This window comes from Alligator sinensis, unplaced genomic scaffold, assembly GCF_000455745.1.
Source record: "Alligator sinensis unplaced genomic scaffold, ASM45574v1 scaffold1177_1, whole genome shotgun sequence".
NCBI lineage: Eukaryota > Metazoa > Chordata > Crocodylia > Alligatoridae > Alligator > Alligator sinensis.
This window is the reverse complement of record NW_005842120.1, coordinates 1,082,008-1,103,441: the sequence shown is the minus strand read 5'-3', so window position 1 is coordinate 1,103,441 and position 21,434 is coordinate 1,082,008. Positions and strand designations below refer to the sequence as shown.

At 41.4% G+C, this 21,434-nt stretch overlaps 1 protein-coding gene across 1 annotated transcript in view; it reads right to left on the bottom strand.

Annotated features, from left to right (window-relative positions):
* The window catches only part of SYNE1 (spectrin repeat containing nuclear envelope protein 1), a 522,133-nt gene that overhangs the window by 258,323 nt on the left and 242,376 nt on the right, over nucleotides 1-21,434 (bottom strand). Inside the window, 11 exon segments of the mRNA XM_025205597.1 lie at nucleotides 714-878; nucleotides 2,487-2,796; nucleotides 4,705-4,877; nucleotides 5,288-5,579; nucleotides 7,952-8,107; nucleotides 11,323-11,528; nucleotides 12,970-13,082; nucleotides 13,649-13,856; nucleotides 15,984-16,187; nucleotides 18,646-18,747; nucleotides 20,983-21,165. Of these exon segments, the coding sequence (XP_025061382.1) occupies nucleotides 714-878; nucleotides 2,487-2,796; nucleotides 4,705-4,877; nucleotides 5,288-5,579; nucleotides 7,952-8,107; nucleotides 11,323-11,528; nucleotides 12,970-13,082; nucleotides 13,649-13,856; nucleotides 15,984-16,187; nucleotides 18,646-18,747; nucleotides 20,983-21,165 (2,112 nt within the window).

Genomic DNA, 21,434 nt, shown 5'->3' with positions numbered 1-21,434 from the left:
TCTCCTCCACTCCACAATGGGACTGCCTTTTGGTTTTTATCCTGTGTCCCCGTTCCACTATGCTCCATAAATGTTATTCAATTACTATTAAATACAAGGGGCAGTGGCACTCCTTAAAAGACCTGTTGGAGAAGGGCCTGAATAAACCTTGACCTATGGCACAGTGGCTAGAGCACTGCCTTGGGAAGTTAGAGAAATAAAGGTTCAAATTTCCTCTGGGTGAAGGAAGCCTAGAAATCTGGTCTCCTCCTTTCTGGTCCAGTGCCCTAGTCAGTTGGCTAGGAAAGCTAAAACATGGGAAACCTTGCCCCTTTCCCTTCTTCTATGACTTACAGGCATATCTGTACATGGTCAGATACATTCCCAACTGGTGCATAATGTATGCATGACTACTTATGAGTCTTGAGTGGAGGGGAAGTCGAATCACTACCTGTGTTTAAGTGCCCCAAATGCCATATATCCAGCTAGAAAACTTCCAGTTAAGCCCAGTAAAGTAAAGATTCCATCCCAATTGTCAATTTTATTGCATGTAACACGTGAGAAATGAGTGCATCTCAGAAAGTGCACACCCAGAATGGTGCAAAAGCAACATACTTTTCACACATACAACAGGGAAGAGCATCTTTTAGTTCCACAGTACTTTTGCTTATAGCCTGTTTCAGTATACATATATGGAATTATCAATAAAAAACACTGTAGATGGTACTTCTTACATTAATTTTGGCCAGTTTTTTCTGCATGGCTGATGCGTCTCCAGATGTATCTGACCAGCGATGCAACTCTTCTTTTGCAGAATGGAGCCAGTCTGTGAATTCATGCACAGCATCAAGATAAAGCAAATGGTCCTTCACGATGTCTTCTACCTTCTTCATTTTCTCCTATCAGACAAGGGAAAACCTACCCATTAGTGTGCTGAAATCATCTGCATCTTTCCTGCCCTTCAGCATGCAGCACGTTGTCGCACACTGGAGGGCAGGACTAACTTCAGAGTATTTTTTCTAATTGTTGCTTCACAAGCTGTGTCTAGTTAAGAATTACAATCTGCCTGTTCTTTCCCTTCCCCTTTGTGCCCCCACATAAGAGATATCTATGGTCTAGTTAAAAAGAGAGTTTGCCTCACTAAAACGTTTGGTGAATTTGAGAGTGGACCACACTTTCTTTCCCAGTCTGAAGAGACACAGGCACTATCCTTTTGCAATTCTTTTATTCTTTCCCCCACACACCCACAAATTATGGATGAGTTAGCCATGACTCTAGGAGGCAACACAATGTCTTTTCTATATTTAAAAAAATGTGAGTTAATTTTGATGCACAATCTGCCTCTAAATATGTAAAAGTAGTCATGTGGAATTCTCACATCCAAAACTAAATTCAAGACTTATTGTCTTCAGTGTGGAAGATCTGAGAGCATGCAGTCTGAAAGTAAAGAGTCTATGAATAAACATTACACATTGATCAAATGGATGTTACTATATTTAACAGCAAAGTTATCTTATTAAAGTAGTAACTGACAACCATAACAGTTGATCCCTCAATACACAATATTATCACGAAAACCCCCGACACTCAGAATTGAAAAACAAAAATAGAGAGGATACCGCCTGACTATCATGATCAGATATTAGATGATATCCTTTTTGCTTCTTTTCCTAGAGAAATATATGAATATATTCTAGATTTGACATGGTTTCTATGGAATAATTTGCTAGAGCCCCCTATTAATTTGTAAGCCTAACATTCAGTTTTCTGTATTTTCTAGGGTTTATTTATGCATTATGATTTATCAGTCAACAGCAGAGTTCTCTTTACATAATTCTCTTTTCTCGATGACCCAAGCTACACTTCATAGAGACTTGAGATTCAATTATTGCAGGATCTGAAGTTTTAGTTTTCTATCCCAATTCCCTAAAAAGACAATCCCTTCATTTCTCTTCCTGTTATAGCTTGTGTTATTGATGCAAACTCTCCCAATAGCTCTGAGGGTGTAGGCCATACCTTAGTCTTTTTTCTCCCCATCAAGGCTAGTGTTGATCAAGGAGCTGGCTGGTAAAAAGGCTTAAAGAACACCAATGGTATTTTTTTTCTGCCAAATACCAAAAAAAGATTGGCTGTACAACACGCTCAGTGTCCTGAAAGAGCCCTATAAAGAGGCTTTCCTCTTTGGCCTATTTATCAAAATATTTGTCAGTGAATTAAACTAGACTTTATTTTAGATTCAGTCATAATAGCTGGAGAAAAACACAAAGAAAGACTCAACACCAGTATTCCTTTTCATGTTAATAGAGTTATAAAAACAGAATGCTTGAGCTGCCCTCTGGGATGTTTCAGCTCAAATCTGCAAGCAGACTGGTATTTAGAATGTCATCTTTAGTTACTTCCTCCGCTGATCATGTGTAAATATGCTGGTTACCTGAAACATAATTAAAGCAACGGCAAAAGCTCATTCATTGAAGCAAGCCCATAAACAAGCTTTTTGAGGTATTTACCTTGGCCACTGTTGTGATGTCACTAAACTGTGTTTTCAGTTCCTCTTGAGCTGCTTCTCCAAAAAAATCATCCTCAGTTTTCTCATACAGTTCTGTTGCTTTTTCAGTAAGTTGAGTTAGGTCACCCAAGTGATCCTCTATCTCAGAAACAATAGCCTGAAAATGGTCCAATTGGGAAAACTTCTCTTTCAGACCAACCTGCAGTTCTAAAGGCTGTTCCACTTTGTGATCTACTGACTCCAACCATTGGTCCAGTTGATTTTTCCTTTCTAGATGGTCACTCCATTGGCTAATCACAGACTCCAAACAGCTTACGATAAAGAGACACATATAGTACATGTAAAACAATTTGCTGGTCTAAAAAACCCAATAAGATGTACTATTAGGTTCAGTGGGATTCCTAATATGTGTGCACCCACCAGTGTGCAGGTTCTATAGCCAACTGGAAAATATTATTTAGTCTCTTTGGCTAAAGCATCATAAAAAGCAGTGCTTTACAATACGAAATTCTATTAAAATAAATTCTGAAAATTATCACAAATTTTCAGAATTTTGCACAGCACTTGATCAGTGATGTATAAAAGAAAAATCATTCTTCATTTCACAGGTAAATTGATATGGCCTATTGTAGCTCTTTCCCCTCCCCCACATTATAAATACATGAAATAAGTTATAACTGCAGTTTGTCTCAAATGTTAATGAATCTCTAGCAAAGCATGACAGGCCATTCTACACAGAGGGAAAATACAATCTACTGACAAATTGGTGTAAAATGAGCGCTGAAATTGAATTACTAAAAAAATCCAAGAGATACTGTGACTATGAACTATGAACTTTTTAAAGAAACCATATACTGTATTAATTTCCAGAAAATAGCATAATGCACTAGGGTGAACTCTTCCATCAATACATTCTCCACCTCGAAAATTTTCCATAGCCTTGTGTCCAGGAGTGCCCCTTATAAAGTCAATGGGATTTTTGTCTCTGGCTTGAATGGGGCTAGGATTTCATTACTCTTTCATATTACTCAAGGCCATGTCCTAATTGATGGCATTAATGAAGGAGAATGTCGTTACCACTCTTTTATATGGAGAGCAAAGATCTAAAGCCCTTAATTTGGTAGTGTCTGTAAAGCCACGGAAAGGTTAAACCTGTCTTTCCTTGGTGACCTTTGATACCTCTTGCAATACTACTACCACTCATCTCCACAGGGCTAGAGCCTCAAAGCCCTCTCCTTTATTACAGGCCCTCTCTTTATTGAGTGCCAGGGGGCTGGGGTAGGGGGGGCTCATGCATGCCATACAGCAGCTGCCCATGCCACTTGTTAACAACCCATGATCTACTGCAGGAATGGACACAGTCCAGCCTGCGGGCCAGATCAAGCCCAAGCCACATTTCATTTCCCATCAGCCCCTGCAGTGGCAGCTCCTTCTGGTGGCTGCCACCAGCCCCAGCCCCATTGCCCAGGCACCCTGGCCCATCTGCCCCACACCCACTGCTGGGAGCAGGACCCACACAAACAGGGCATGTGGTTGGGTGGCTGAGATGGGGCAACAGCCACGAGCAAGACAGGCAGGCTGGGCTGGGAAGACCCCAGGATCTTGGGGGAGAGGGAGAAGGCAGGGCCAGGGCAGAGTTGTGATCTACTACCCAAACGCCCCTGCAGTGAGCATGGGCTCCACAGGCAGGGGTGTACAGAGGGCGGACTGAAGCTCTGCCCTGGCTCTGGCCCAGGAGTGGTGGGGAGGGGACAGCAGGGGTCTCCATGGAGACCCCGCTGTCACTACCCACCACTCCCAGGGTCTCCATGGAAACTGGCCGGAAGTAAGGCGGGTAGGGGCTACTGGGAAATGGAGTCTGGCAACCGACCAGATATGCCATTGTGCCCACCCCTGATATACTGCCTGATTATACAGTTATAGGGCTGGAAGAGAATTCAGAGATTATATTTTTATGATTTTTGACTTGCACTGAAATCTGAACTCAAAACATTGCTTTTTCTAAGTATTTCCAGATTTTTTTAATTCCATTTCATTATGAGTCAGATTCTGGCAGTATTATATGCTTTGAACAGCACCTCTCTCCTCAAGCAGTTGTAATGAAACAAAGGAATTACATGCAGTGCAAAGTATTAATTGCTGCATTCATTACATGCAGTGCAAGGTATTCACGGCGGAGAATCTGGCCCTACATTTGAACAGAAGCACAGTGAATTTACCTCTGCAAGCTGACTGAGGTGCTGATGATATCATTCCATACATCCTTCAGTTTTTGTAACTGGGTCTGTATCACTTTCTGCCCTTCCTCATTACTGCTTCTAAGAGCTTGCTCACCTTTGCCAATGGCCATGTTCAATTTCACTTCACCTTCACCTTTCATTAAAAGGATCTCCTGTGAGATAAAGAAGAATAAATGCATCAAATCCAACCAGCCAGCAGATGTAAATGGAACTCCAAATGTGACTCTTTCAGCAGCATTCAACATTTCCATTTAGCTTATATATTCCTGGTAGACCATGCCCCTCTGCATCCCTTGTTAACCTGGGCCAGCATTTCTTAAAAATGCCTATTGATTTCTATGAGTAAATATTGTAGCAACAAATTATATAGCTGAATAAGTGTCGTATCACATGGAGGATCCTAAGGCATACATACTACCCCTTTCTCAACAACTAATGAATGGGTCAAGCACCCAAGATGTACAACTGTTAAAGGGAAAAAAATACTTCTCAGTGTCCATGAATTTAACTCTCAAGCAATTTTAATTCCTGAAGTGATAGCTCTGGCAGTGAAGTGGTTTACCTGAATTTGATTCAGTCGTGTCTCTAACATGGCTTTGCTGCCAATGGTGCTTTCTGCAGAAACCAGTCTCTCTTGGACACTTTTCACCCAGTACCACATGGTCTGCAGTGCTTCTTCCAAGGCTTGATGCTCCTGGAGTGCAACCTGAGAGGTCCGCAACTTTTCCTTGACAGTTTTGACTAGGTTTTGATAGCTGGTAAATTGTTGAGAAGCTAGACGTACTTCCTGCCCAGCACCTTGTCCACCTTCACTTAAAGCCTGTGCTCTCTGGGAAAGTTTATCAAAAGATTCTCTAAAAGAAAGAGTTGGGATTGAAAATTAATGTTAGAAAATACCTGATTTATTGTTGTCACAGGGAAGAGGGGAAGTAATTAAAACTACCAACATCATCAAGTATAGCTTCAGTCAGCTTTCGTTACAGCACATGTTACATGAGCAAAACAAACTGAAACATGATCTCAGCAGTCTATATTGATTTTAAGTAACAGAAGCATCTTAGCTCCATTCTTTTAACAGCAGCTGGTTGACCTGTAGTAATCAAAATGAGACATTCAGCACATTCCAACTGAAACCTAGTTGTATTCTACTTTTACATTGCATGACATCCAGCAATTGCTAGGTTCGCTGATTCTCTCATTAGCTAGGGACAGAAGTTACACATAACCTGGTTTAAGTCACCAGAACCTGGTTTAAACCTGTAACAGAACAAAAGTTCAGTGCATATAAACCAGTTTCAAAATGGCTGAAACCGGTTAAAGATGAACCCAGTTGGATGATGTTTCAGACTTAACTGATTTGGGTCAAACTGGTTTATGCAATGTCTGTCCCAGACCCCTTCCTGATTTAAGTTAAACCAGACTCCCCCAGCATCCTGGCATGCTCTCTGGGCTGGGCAGGGCTCTCTGCTCCAGACAGCAGAGCTGGCTCTGCCCCTCTGCTCCCTGGCCAGTACTCTGGCAGAGACTGCAGGCACAGTAGGGTTTGCCTGGCTTCCCCTTGCCCTACGTCACCCCTGCTGCTCAAGCAGGAATCTCCCCCTCCCTCCCATCTCCTACAGCACGGACCCTAGGCATGTGGTATGCTAGCTAATGCTGAGAGGTCTGTGTGCGTCCCCAATTTCACTGGGACGGGCAGACAGAACAGTGAGCGCTTAAGGCTTTTTGGAGCTTATCAACAGGTCAGCTGGTCCCATTTGTCCCAGACCCCTTCCTAGTTCAAGTTAAATCAGGTTCCCACCATCCCAGCATGCTTTGCAGACCTGGGCTGAGCTGTGCTGTTTGCTCCAGAGAGCAGGGTTGGCTCTGCCCCTCTGCTCCCTAGCTGGCTCACTGGCCACCCCCACCCAACCCAGGCTGAGGTCTGGGGCCAGAAAGGGGGATTAAACACCTCTTCCCCTGCTCAAATGTATTGCTGGCTATGACTGTGGACTACAAATCCCAAAGGCACCTGGAAGCAGGAAGAGGAAGTGATGAGCAACCATGCAGAGTCCTTCTGCTGTGAGTCTGGACTGCAAATCCCAGAGACCTCAGGGGCATCAGGAAGAGGAAGTGAACACACAGCCCATGCTGGCTATTTGCCAGAGAGTCATGCTCAAGCCTACCTCTGGCTTCTGTCCTGAGCCACTGCAGACATGTGGCTGTATTTTCTGAATCAAAGGTAAGTGTTTGTCCAGTTGTTTTTCACTTTAATCTCTGCAGTTTAAACTAACCTGCAAAGGCTGAATTGATTCAGCCTCAGGCTTTTTGACTGTCTGTACTTACTCAGTGTGCAATTTCTTTTATATGCTTACCATCCTATCTTTAATACATTTAGCTTTGCAATATCCATGTAAGGTAGGGAAGTATCATCATCCCCATCCTCTTTTTAGAGATGGGGAACCAAGGTTCAGAGAACTGAAGCAATTTGTCCAAAGTCACACAGTACATAGGCATCAGAATAGCTTAGTTTTCCAAGTTCTTGGCTAGTGCCCTAACCACCAGACCACCCTTTTATTCTTGCACACTGTAGAAGTCATGAGAGACAAAACCTTGCTTAAAGCAGTACCAGGGAGATAGTTAGGGTAAGTGCCATTTTTTTGAATACTGTGAGGTTTAGCAATCCAATTGAATAATATTTTTCTTTGGTTCTGTTTTTTTCTGAAACAGTTATATAAAGTATTTGCACAACTATGGATATGGCAATTACCTCATCCTCTATTACCTAGCTTTTCGTTCCAAGGGAGTTTCATAGTTGATAGATACCATGAAGTCAGTACGTGACAGGTTTTCATGTGCGTGAAAGTGCCAGCAATCCTAACAAAACTAGATATCATGATATAACAGGTAAAGACAAGAAAGCAAACTTCCAATGAAGAATGCCATTCCTCCACTTAAAAATATTGCTAGAGCTGAGGTTAACTGTGCTGTAGTACTTTGAAGCCCACCTTTAACTACAAAATAAGATGTTTCTGAGTCAAAATTTAAATCCAAATTGCCTTAAAGTTTGGAGCTATTTTGGTGGAGGTTCTTGTAAATAGTTCCTTTCGCACAGTACAGCCCCCCTCTTCCCCTCCCAGCACACCTCTCTCATATGCATACGTAGTCTACCCAGATGTTTTAATTTCACTGTAGTTGTAGGAAGGAGTAACAAACTCTAGTAAAATGACAGTGGCAAGTGTTATTGTACCTTGCAACCAGCAGTTCTTCCAGAAACATTTCCACTTTCTGCACCTCATTTTTCTTCTCAGGAATGTGCTGTTTGTCCTCTCCTAAAGCTTCTGTGTTTATTCTTTCTTCCATTTCATGGATCCACAGGCTCAATTTCTTGTGCTGATCCTCAAAACTACAAAGCAAAGTATACTATTAATAGTAATTCGTCAGTGCGTAAAGTCAATAATGGCTTCATCCAATATAACTGAAATGACTACCAATCTAAAATATTCTGCAATGCTCTAAAAAAAAGTTGGGCAAGATCATGGGAACTGTGGGGGAAAAAAGCTTCCAAAATTTAAAGGAACAGTACTTATATTTATTACTATATTCAGTAATAATAAGAAAATTAAGAGAAAGTTGTTTTCTCCCAAATTCTGTTTTAATTAACATTTGTTTAAATCCATATTTAGTTAAAAACAAAAACAAAAAACTGCTTCACCTGTTTTGTTAAGTCACACTTCTAATAGAAGTTAATTGAAGTTTTTGAATACTCAGCACTTCTGGAAAAAAAGGCCATGGATTTAGGACTCTAACTTTAACTCCTATTTTTTTTAAACTCTTAGGATACCTATATACATGCTCAGGGAGGGGAAGAGAAGAAGCAGATATTTTAATTAGAGTGGTTCCTGAACAACGGCTCTAATTAAAATGACTCACTGTCATGTGTATTAAGTCTCTGTGCATTTACAAATGGCTGTGGGATGTTTTATCCAAAGCTCATTCAATGAGGTTTAAAGCACACCCGTGGCCATTTTGAAATGTGGAGGTGCTTAATACACGTGATGGTGAGGCAATGCTGGAGCTTAATCGAGTCTGCTCCAATGTGTTCTAATTAGGACATGAACAAGCACATCTATAGGCACCCTTACCGTCAGTTCCCATTAGTATACCCAATATTGCTGTTTATCCAACCACCCACTAATGTTACAATAAATTGTTTCATCTTTCCTTCCCATTAAATTTTATTTTAAAATCCAATCACATTTAAAAAAAAATATCCAAAAGGAACTATCTAGTATATAATACAATATAAGAATACTTGCATTTCATTTAGTAGTAAAAATATTATGGGCTAAAGAATACTTTGAGTGTTCCTTCCCAGAATTATCAGGTGATCTTCCAAACTTATTTCCTTTTATTATCCTGTATGTATAAGCAAGTAGATAATCTGATGGTCTGGACCCAGGGAGAGCCCTCCAAGAAATCTTGATCTGCACTTGCAGTTGGGAAAGCTGCAGGTAGTGTTAGATGGAAGGCACACCATCATAACACCCTAGAAGCAATCTTGGAAAGGTTGATGTAAGCTCCTCCTCGCCTTGGAATTACACTTGCATTCATGATAGACCTAGTTGTTGGTTCAAGATTCTGTGATACACACACACAGGCTCCAGACTCCTGTGATATGATGAGATCATCGTCATTCTTGTTTCAAAAGCATTTTTCCTGTCCAAAACCCCCTTCTGAAGAGTGTTTCTATGGGAGCAGGCCCATAGTTATTACTCCACTAATTAGAAACAATCTCAAATGATCATGTTCATCTTCATATGGGCAGAGAGAAATAGGATGCAATTTAATAAAGATAAATGTAAGGTACTCCACCTGGGAAGGAGGAACCCCCAGCACAACTATAGGTTGGGGAGTGTCCTTCTCAGCAGCTTGGAAGCAGAGGGATCTTGGAGTCATAACTGACTCCAAGATGAACATGAGCCAGAAGTGTAACGAGGCCATCAACAAGGCCAATCACACCATGTCGTGCATTAGCAGGTACATGATTAATAGAACAAAGGAGGTGATGCTCCCCCTCTATGCGGCACTGGTCAGGCCACAGTTGGAGTACTGTGTCGTTTTAGGCGCCGCACTTCAAGAGGGACGCGGGAAATCTCGAGAGGGTCCAGAGGAGGGCCACTTGCATGATTAGTGGCCTTCGTGATAGACCCTACGGGGGGAGGTTGAGAGAGCTGAATCTCTTCAGCCTTCACAAGAGACGGCTGAGGGGAGATCTTGTGGCCGTCTATAAATTTATAAGGGGAGGTCAACGGGGAATAGGGGAAGCGCTGTTTACTAAGGTGCCCCAGGGAGTGACTAGGAATAACAGGTGTAAACTAGTTGAGAGTGGATTTAGGTTAGATATTAGGAAGAAATTTTTCCACAGTAAGGGTGGCCAGGATCTGGAATGGGCTTCCAAGAGAGGTGGTGCTATCACCTAGCTTGGAGGTCTTCAAGAGGAGGCTACATAGTCACCTGGCTGGGGTCATCTGACCCCTGTCCTCTTTCCTGCCAAGGGCAGGGGGCTGGACACAATGATCCATTGTGGTCCCTTCTGACTCTACAATCTATAAATCTATAGTTTGGATCATCTTGTAGCATGAACTGAACTAATGCAGCTGATGTTACCATAGAGTGTAATAATAGTGAAATATAACCATGTTAATCTTGTCCTGTAAGCAACCTGAAAACTCCATTTTGTATCCTTCTGTTTGACATAAGTGAATGAACTCTGCATAGCCTTTATGTACAAGTGTGTGTAAAAGGGTGAATGGTGAGAGGCACAGAGACGGGAGAAGAAGATTTAACATATGTAAGTTACCAGTCAATAAACTAATTAATGAATGGCTGAAGAATCCCTTTTAGGCATAGGGCACAAAGAAGATAATAGGGAGAAGGAATGCACCCATTCTGCCACACACGCAGCAAAAACACTCCAAGGCTAAGATAAGCTGAAAACAAAAGAAGAACAACCACAACAACTGAAGCTGGGTATGGAAAAATCCCAAAGCACTGAAACAAAGGATGCCAATCCCTATAAAAGAACACTCTGAAAATGCCAAGTTGAGTGAGTCTCTTTCTCTACTGCTGTTTCATCGGAGCACAGATGCATCTATTCACCCCGCTCCAGCTGTTATCTTCAAATATGCTATCTTCAAATCATCATCATCTACTCAATAAGCCCAGGTTGGCCATCCTGGGCTGATATTGAGCAACTATTGCTGGTAACTATATCTGGTGTATGTGTGGGTGAAATGGTTGTTTAGTGTACGTGTATGCCTGTGTATAATGATGTGTATAATGATTTGTGTGTGTGTGTGTGTGTGTGTGTGTGTGTGTGTGTGTATGAATGGTGTGCCCGAACCTCTATGCCTAACTCGTGATCAATAAACGCGGCACCTTGCCTTATCCCCCTTTATAAAGTCTGGCTCATAATTTGAGCAATTAGCAATTTGTGTAACAATCTTCTCTATTTCAAATGATTACCTTCATAGTTTGGCATTCAGTTGCAATGTCCTAATTCCAAGCCACTTTATAATAAAATTCTGCACTGAAACTAGTCCTGTTGAAATAACCCACCTTCCCAGTTCTGAAGCACAGTTTTCTAAAGCCTGTTTATCTTTCAGGCACAGCTTCAGAAAGTCCTGGAAGTCCTTGTTAGACTGTGCTATCTGCTCCTGGATATGGCTCGCTACTGGTTTGGGTAAGTAATCACACAAATTTTCTCCTTCCTTGGAGGCAGCATCCAGCTTATTCTGTCCATCACTAACAGAGTTCATCACTTTCTGTGTGAAGAAATAATACAAGCAAAAGTTTAAATAGGCAGGATTTACAAGCTAAGCAGAAACAGTGATGTTAAGAATAGCCACTTCTCCAGCAAGGCCAGAACTAATGCTCAGCTATGGAATTGACTAGATCTTTTAAAGAAATTTCATTATAGAGTATGTGCATAATTCCTATCCATTTCTAATGCATTCATATCACTCTTTCATCAGGAAGAGTGGGTGTTGGCAAACCCTAGTCCAGTTGTTGCATTTTTCATGCTTTTCCCATGAGCATGGATCTCCAGAATTCAAGCTGGAAGTGCATGGAATGGCAGCTTCTTTAATCTTGGAGTTTTCCCTGTGCTCCTGCTGCCACTGACTGGCAGAGTGGCCTGGTGGCTCACTGCTCGCAGCCTGCAATTGATGGCTGGGAGGCAAAAATCACTGAGGTAAAAACCAATCAGCGGCAGGGTGCACATGGGGGAAACTCTGAAATTAAAGAAGCCACTGCACTCTTCCAGCATGAATTCCGGGGATCCTTAGACATCAGAGGACAGATCCAAAGGGCTCCTCACATATCATTTGGTGCACACCTTGAGAATTGAATAAAGAATAGAATAGGAAAGACTAGTATGAGGATGGAAAAATAAAGTAAGGATAAATAGGAAAAGGTTTTAGTACAGAATGGACACATCTACAGCTGCATATTAATACGACACGATAAATGCTTGTGCATATCACACCACAGTTAAATGCCCTGGGTGCCATGCTTAAACGTGAGCCCAGAACTGCAGCATGTTGAGCCAAGTCAGAGCAGTCCTAGCTGACAAGTGGCCTGGGTTGGGGGTCAGCCTGCTAGCCTGGGGCGGCTCCGACCAGGCTCAATGTTTTGCAGAGAGGCTAGCTGGGTTGCGCCAGGGAAGGGCTAGATGGCAGGCACACCCACTGAAGCACCCTTGTGCCCCAGCAAGCCCCATCAGCATCTACACATATATCACTGCAGAGTAAAAAGCTCCACAGCAAGATAATACTTGTATTTACAAGTTATAACCTGCTGAGGAGTTTATTAGTTTACTGTAGCCTAATAGGGCTGCATGTATAGACGCTGAGACATTTACTGCAGAGCTAATTAGTGTACTCTGCAGTAAACATCTTGTGTAGATGTGCCCAGTGGGAGGAAGATGGAGAAGTAAATGATAGAGAAACCACAGAGATGAAAGAAGAGTTTTAATGGAACAAAAATCCCTGAAGTTGAAATATGATTGGTTGCCTCTTTGGACTTGGGGCAATTAAATAGAAATATAACAAAGCTCTCTTTTACAGCAACCCACCACAACCATTTGTATGTTTTCTAGATTTGTAAGATTTTTATATGAACAATTTGTCAGACTGAAGGCAAATGGCTTGCATATAAGTGACTTAAGGGAGCTAATTAAAGGAGCTTTTGTTTCGATAACTATACCTGCAAATCACGTAGCTTCATTTCTAAGGCTTTGCTGTCTCCAGACCTATCAGATGAGTCTTTTACTGCCACCTTCATACCCGAAAACCAGTCCTGAAATTCTTGCACAGTATCTTTTAAAAGAAACAGAGGATTGAAACTATTTCCAAGAAAAGTCATTATACATTTATATAATCCAAGAAACCGGTTATATAGATATCTTACATGCTTTATTCATCTTTCATTAGTGATCTAGGGCCTGTTCGGACTAAAGGAGAGGCTCTCTTTGACTGCAGTGGGCTTTGCATAAGGCACTGTAACACCACGAGAGAATAATTATGGCTTCTGAGTGCTATACAGTGATGTGTTATAACAAGAAAAAATGTAATGGGACTTAATGCAATTAAGAGAAAAGAAACTCAGATTTGAAGCTTTCATCAGAAGGAAGACAAAACTGGTAGTCCTGTCATGAACAGTGACTATTAAGTTTTTTTTTCTTTCTTGTTTAACATTTTTGTTTGCAGCTGGTGAAATAAACCTTTCGTAACAGTGCTTCAAATGAAAGACTTTATATAAAAATAAATCAGCACTGTAAATTATGTCATTGGAAACTTTTAATTGACATTCTCTGGCAGTCTCTTCATGGGTTTGATTCATGGCTGTGGTTTAATGGCTTATATTAGCAAGAATGAAGACTTACCAAGGAAATGTTTTTCCAAAAAGTCCTGCATGTTAGCCTGTGTTCTGGAGCATAGTTGGCTTACAGCTTCATACTTCTTTATCAGTGAAGTGACAGTGCCACCCAGAGTCTCCAATTCTACTGAGTGGTATTTACGGCATAAGCTGTTGAGGTTCTCTTGGGTTAAATCAATGTTGCTTTGCTGTAGTTGAAGCTCTTTCTGAGTGTCCTAAAACATAAAATTATATTATAAAAGCAACATATCTAAAGTAACAAACGATATCTCTCTTCCCTCAAACAATCCTGCACTTTCATTCGGTGAAGCTTGTGAAATTGCTCTGGAGCAAGGATTTTGTGATATCCTGGAGTTAGTCAAGAAATAGGGAAGTAGAGCATATGCTTTCCTGAAACTTTTCAACTCAGATGGATCCTTGAGATGGTGGAATCAACAAAGAAAAATGGATTTTTCAGCATATACCACTGTGGGGGGGGTTTATGCAAGTAAATTACTTTACAAAGCATGGCTGAAATGCCTATTTTCAGCACAAAATAAGAGTACATTCAAGGTACACTGGGATACTGACGTGTGTTGGGAGTTTGAAGCAGGACAGTGATCTATACCTTGGCTTTGTCCCTTGGCCTAGGGACAGACATCACACAGAAACTGATCTGAGCGATCAGAAACTGGTTTAAACCTGTAACAGAACAGATATTCAGTACACATAAACCAGTCTGAAAATGGCTGAATCCAGTTTGAGATAAACCTGGTTGAATGTAATATCACACTTAACTGATTTGGTCAAACAATGTCTGTCCCAGACCCCTTCCTGGTTTAAGTTAAATCAGAGGCCTCCAGCATCCCACATGCTTTGCAGCTCTGGGTGGGGCTCTGCTCTCTGCTCCAGGCCAGCAGGGCTGGCCCCTCCCACCTACTCCCTGGCTGCAGCTCTGGCAGACTGCAGGTACAGTAGCGACTGCTTGGCTTTCTCCTGCTCACTCCCCTCCCCCATCACCACTCCCTGCTCAAGCAGGGATTCCCCCCTCCCCTCTGCCTTACACAGACATCTATCAGCATTAGCTAGCATACCACATGCTGGCTATGGTCCATGCTGTGGGAGACAGGACAAAGGCAGACAGGACAGTGTCAGCTTAGGGCTTTTTGGAACTAATCAACAGGTAGGTGGTAATGTCCTTCTGTTCCTTCCTTGGAAAAAGCTGTTTAAAAAAAGCTTAAACTAATGAGAGGGGTTTTGTTTTGCTGATGGGCTGATAACACTGTGGCTTTATCAGCCCCCTGATGGTTTGCAGCTCTGTTAGATTTGCGGACAGGGAGAGGAAGATTGAAAAGCTCAGTATCACCAACAAATGCATGCATTGCACCCCGCCCCTCCCAACATTTGCCTCAGAACACTAGCCAGGGTCTGGCAACACTTCTGCCCCTTGAGCAGGGAAAAGCCAAAGACAGTGTAGGCTAGGACGGAAGCTTAAACCCCTCCTTAATCAAAGCATCTTGCTGGGGCCTGGCCACGTCTCCACATCTCAGCACTATGGAAGGGAAGGGAGGGCTGCTCTAGCACCCCCCAGCTTCTAGCCTGAGCCACTGTAGGCATGTGCCTGCATTTCTTTAGTCCAAATCGGATGTCTGTGCAGTTACAAACCAGTTTAGCTTAGCCAGGTTAAACTAACCTGCAAATATTGAATGAATTCAGGCTCAGGATTTTTGAATGTCTGTCTCTAGCCTTGGGGAGCAGCATTCAAGACTAGATTTATAGTGAAACAAAAACAGTTTTGATTGTTTCATCGGAAATGCTTTTTATTTTCAACACAAAAACCTTCATATAGCTGTTAAAAACTTGATATGGTTGGTAGTCAGGAAAAGTTTAGTACAGAAGAGTCACTGCACAGGAGGATTCAGAAGTATCAAGGCAGAAGATACTATTATTGTTGAGTTCAACTCAAAGCTACTAGATTTTTGATTTAACGATCTATAAAATTACCATGACTGGAAAGAGGAAAAAAGGGTCAGTAAACGTCCAATGGCCAGAAAGTTTGATGAGACAGTACTGGTTCCTCTCAGATGGAAAACTGTTGCTATTCATTTAGTTTCTTTAAAAGGCTGGCAGCACAATTAGGAAGTGTGTTATGAGAAATGCTACTCCCTGGTACAACTTCTTTGAAACTATGACATTGTATTCTTCATTGTTTCCTGAAGTTGAACAATAGGCACTTTCTATGCTTAATTAAAACTAACATGTGAATTAAAATAAATGTACTGCCACTATTTTGACTGATCAGGAGAAACTATGCTAAAATGAAACACAGAAGAGACTAAATGTAAATCTGCCTTAACACTTACCTTTACTTTCTTTAGAGACTCAGGACCCTGCTTGTATGCACAGTTTAACAAGGACTCTTCTACTTCTGTGAGCCAGTCTGTCATCTGATCAATAAACTTTTGTAATTGCATCTTCTGATCATTGAAATTTTTCAGGGTCTCTTTTGCTGTCTCAGACATTTCTTTCACATGCTCCAGTTTTTGCCTTAAATCTGTTTCTATAAACTAAAACCAAAATGTCATCCATTAGAACATTATGGGGAACCACTTGGCATAATGATATTACAACTGGTGGGAAACTCCTATGGGATAAGCTAAAAATGGAAAATGGGAAAGTAGTATACGCAACTCTTCATGCTCCTTTTATATGAGAAATAATAAATACTTAAAATAATCAAAAGAAAGAGGTAGATACTCGGTGAAAACCTGGCCCCCAATGAAGCAACATCAATGGAGTCAGGATTTCACCCTAAAAGAAAGGTTATCCAATTCTGGGAAAACCATACAGTTTGTCTATTCCCTCTACATATTTAGCATAAATGCGGAATGCATATTAAACACAAAACTGATTCCATGGGTGCATCTATATGAAATGTTGACTGTGGAGCTGACTAATTAGCTCCACAGTAAACATCTCAGCATCTACATGTTTGCTCCTATTAGGGCACAGAAAACTAATAAACTCCACAGTAGGGTAGTACTTGAAAATACAAGTACTACCCTGCTGTGGAGTTTAATCATGCACAGCTGTACACATGTAGACACTAACATGGCTGGCTGGGGCACGAGGATGCTTCAGTGCTGGGGTTGTCTGCTGTCTAGCCCTGCACTGAAGCACCTCATGCCTCAGCCAGCTCCTCCACAGCATGTTGAGCCTGGTCAGAGAAGCCCTGGGCTGGTAGGCTGACCCCCAGTGCCCCCTGCCAATTAGGGTTGCTCCAACTGGGCACCATGTGCTGTTCGTGAATAAACTCCAGAGCTGACTACTCCTGAGTTACTTGCTTTCAGGAAAGCATTCAAATGGTGCATACAGGAGCAAAAAACTCGGGAGCAATCAGCTCTAGAGTTTATTCATGTGCACTAATTGCACATGTAGATGTGCCCCATGAGAAATAAACCAGTTTGGTGCACCATCTTACCATAACAGGGCAGGGATTAAACTGTTTTTGTATAAGTCTGATTAAAATTGAATGTAGAAAATGAGATACGGTACCATAACTTTAATTGCTAAAATACAGAACTGTATAAGAAAAGCTAATATAGATTAGCTATGTAAATTTCATTTCTGTTAAATAAATTCAATGAATCCAATAGAATAACTGAATAATTTAGTTGAGGATTTTTTTTTGCTTTTCTGTTCTCAGAATATCCATTGAACAAGCTAACCCTTAAAACAAATATATACATGTTTTGAAATCACTCAAGTAATTTATTTTAGGCTAGTTTAATAATTTTATGGATTGGGCACAAATACTTTACTAGTGAAGTAATAGTCACTATTTAAATCATGATTATGTAATAGTCACTGTTTGAAATTTGACCTGTATTGGTCAGTAGTGATTGGTCACAAAAGTTACATGGTATGGTTTTTATCTTAGGACTGGATGAGTGTAATACATAAAGATGAAAGTCAGTAGTACTTCTCTCATTTTAGGAAGAGTGAAGGGATCATCATTTACATGATTTTAAACTATACACTTTCTAGGCCATGCCTGAGGTATCATTTCTTAAAATATTAGACTGCCATTAAGCCTCATTAGCTTGAGTTTAGATTTGGGCTTAAGGCAGAACAAGGATTCATAATTTGATTAAATTTACAGGGTCCTAGAGGTCAAAATCTCAAAAGGACTGTGCATGCCTTCAGATTTGCCAACCAGAAAGGTGGCAATCTTACAAATTCAGTCTTATCTGAATCATGTGGTATGTGGCACCACAAGCATGTCTGTAGTACCACATACCTCACAGTCAGGTGTTCTCTGTGCTACAAGCGTGCACTGCGAGTGCATGTGCTGCTCCACTTTTTTTTTTTTTTTCTTTCCATGGTTTGCTTTTTCCTGCAGGGAAAAAAAACACTGAGCAGTGCATGCACGTGTAGTGCACGACACTGAGAAGTGGAGCTGGGCCACCAAGAGCCACACTGCAGCTGCCAGCCAGGCTCCTCCCTGCAGTATCACTGCTGCTGCAGGTCCGGGAGGCCCCCAGGTAAGGCTGCTGGGGCCAGCCCCGTGCTGGCCCCAGCCTTCCCTACCATCCCCAGGGTAACTTGCCATGCGCCAAAGTGCACATGGCATGGGCATTCCCCAGGGACAAGTAGCAGTGGCACACCTTGCAGCAAAACTACTTGTCCCTGGGAAATATAACGTCCATGCTCGTCTGGACGCAGGCTTTGTGTCTCTGCATCTGAACTGGGACCAAACCACTCAGGTTCAGTTTAGATCTATCCATTTAAATTCAGTAGTTGTGGTGCAGGTAAACCTGAGCTCTCTCTTAGTCAGCTGCCTTGCTAGCATGGCAGTCTAATTAACCCTGTTGTGAAAGGTACTTACAAGAATTAAACATATATTACTAATGTAACGTATGCCACACTGAGGGAAAACTGAAGCACAGGAGAGGTACAGATACCAGAAGGGTTTTCTTCCTGTTCACTTGGATGCAAATAATGTGAGCAACAGTCATATTTTACCTGAAGATCTGCAGGAGGCTCATGACTACTGGTCAATCCACTGAGTTCTGAGATTTTAGAAGTAAGCTGCTCCAACTTCTGTCCTTTGTCCTTAACTTCAGACTGTAAAATAGTATATGTTAGTCTTTATACTGATCATTACAAAGCTTAAGGAGCTTCAGGTAGGTCCTTGGTAAATTGGAATAAAGAAAGAAAATGTAGAAATTGTTTAGGCAGTCAAACTCTATTATTCTATCAGATTCTTTGTCTCCTAAAACATATCCCACTCCTTTCCTTTTTTTATATTGAATTCAGAAAATTTCCTTTCCTTGAAAAACTCACAGACACAAAGCTAATTATAGAGTCCTAAATGTTTAATAGCTTTATTCTGTGAAAAGTGGATGAGTAAATATGGAACCTTCATTCTTTATAAGACTGGAAAAAATTACTGTGGTTGGTAGGTTCCATTTAAAGGAATGCAGAGCATAATAACAATGTGAACTTTTCTGCTTTTTATTACTGAGAACTGAGATGCTGGAAAAAATTAAACATAGGACTAAATTCTATGCTGAGAAGAAAATTGAAATAGGACTGCTGCCTTTTATTCATTGATACTTCAGGATCTCTAGTTGAATACAGACATATCAATAAGCAGGCAAGGTTCTTTGGGTAGATGTGATATCTTTTATTAGACCAACTAAATAGTTGGGGAAAGGTTCTTTGCAAGCTTTCTGGCACTAACACCCTTCTTCAGGCACTGAGAAACTGCTGCTGTTCTGTGTTCTCTAAGGTGGAAAAGAAGCTAAAGTAAACAAGAAGATGTAAAAATGCAATGAGTGGAATGGGTAGAGATGGTGGGGGGAGGGAACATGAACACTGCATGCCCCCGGTGGCTGGGGGGGGCATGGTGATGCGGCAGTAGCACTGTCGGCAGCAGGAGTGTGGCAGTGGTAAGTGGAGAGCTCCCACAGGCAGCCACGGCGCTGTTGGCAGTGGGAGGGAGGGGGTGGTGAGCGCCGACCAGCGGTCAGCGACCACCCGCAGATGCCACCGGCAGCGTCAGCAGCAGCCGGCAGCAATCACGGACCACCGACAAACCATCTACCCAGAGAACCTTGCCAACTTATGGTGTATTGTGCATCAAGGAGGTACAAAGCCACCTATAGCTCCTTGGACAACTGCTGTCTCTCTCAAAAAGACAAGAAAGATGCAGCATCTGCTCCTTTTGATGCTCAACCAGCTCTGAGGGGGTGGAACAGGGCTGACCTCTGCAAAAGCCAATACTGTACGAGGAATAATCCTAGCTCTGCAAAGTCCTTCCATGTCATGAGTGCAAAGATTCCTGTAATACTGAATAGCTGTGCTGTCCTAGAGCCTTGCATGCACTTGTGGGTTGGGCACGGTCTACCCTAATCAGAACTAAAATGTTTAATACCTGTTTATTTAGCTGTTCCATTAGGATACAGTCTCAATGGAATGCTTTGATAGGTGAACATCAACAAAAATGTTCACTACGAACAATTTCATGATATATCGCTATATAACAAGCTTTTTATATATCTAATTGAAGATCACTATATTCTTTATTAATTCTAAAGGAAATGGAAGAGGCCTGTCCTTCAATGGATCTGCCATATATTTACAATATGGCACTATTCTCATATTATAAATGCCAATAGCATTGGACTGTTGCATTTTCACAGCTCTTCTCTGGAATATATTGTCTAGTGAACTCATCTCCTACCCAACCATCCACTTTTGTTCCTACACAAAGTAAAAAAGTTATTCACTAAGGAATCTTCTGTAAACTATAAGGCAGTGATAATACCACAGTAAGAAAGAACTACTGAATTTCAATGCTGGATATGCTACCTGCTGTGCAACTAAGGCATGTCACTATTAAAATAAAGAAATGTAACCCAGGTGCACAGAGATTAACATGAAGTCAGACCTGCAAGAAGCAAAATGTTGCAAGGAATTGACTGCCAAATAGTTATAGGGTACTCTTAAAACAATTTATGAATGCCTGCAGAAAGAGGATGCGCTAATTTTACTGCTGTAATAAAATCAGTGCAACTATTGTGGGACAAATGGAGCTTAAGATCACAATGTGTTAAGTTTGCGGGAGAAAGACTGCTTCAGAAAAGGGTGGAGTATATATGAGATTATTAAAAGTCTCCCACGTGGGTTGATATTATTGGATGATTGTGTGACTGGATGCAAGCTAAAAGATTATCAACTGATATATCTCAATACAGTTTTACTTACTTCAGTAGAGATCTACTTATTATTTACACAAAATGCATGCCTGGGAAAGAGAATTTCGGACATTTGTATCACTGATTTACTTGTAAGCACCTGGAATTCTTTCAGAAAATCCTCCATTCTCTGGCTGCTGCTCAAGTTGCTGATGCCTTCATTAAACTGAGAGACAGATTTATTGTACCACCCATCAATTTCATCTGCAGTTGTGATGATATCATCCCATAGTGACCCGCTTACACCCAATCTCTCTGTATTCTCTTCAATCCTCTCTGACACCTGTTGAAGACGGAAGACATTGCAACTTTTAATAAATGAATTACACATTTCTTGATGATGAAACCAATTGCAAGGAAAGGATATCAAAAACTGCTAGCAAATCTAAGCAAAATAATTGTGAAATGGTAATATTCCCTTGAATTCATTGTTAGGGTTGATCAGGATTCTTAGTTTACAAACAAGGACACACTCAGAATAGCAGAACTTACATCATATACATGTTAAATTTATGTACTATAAAACTGACAAAAGTAGTACATACTAATCTC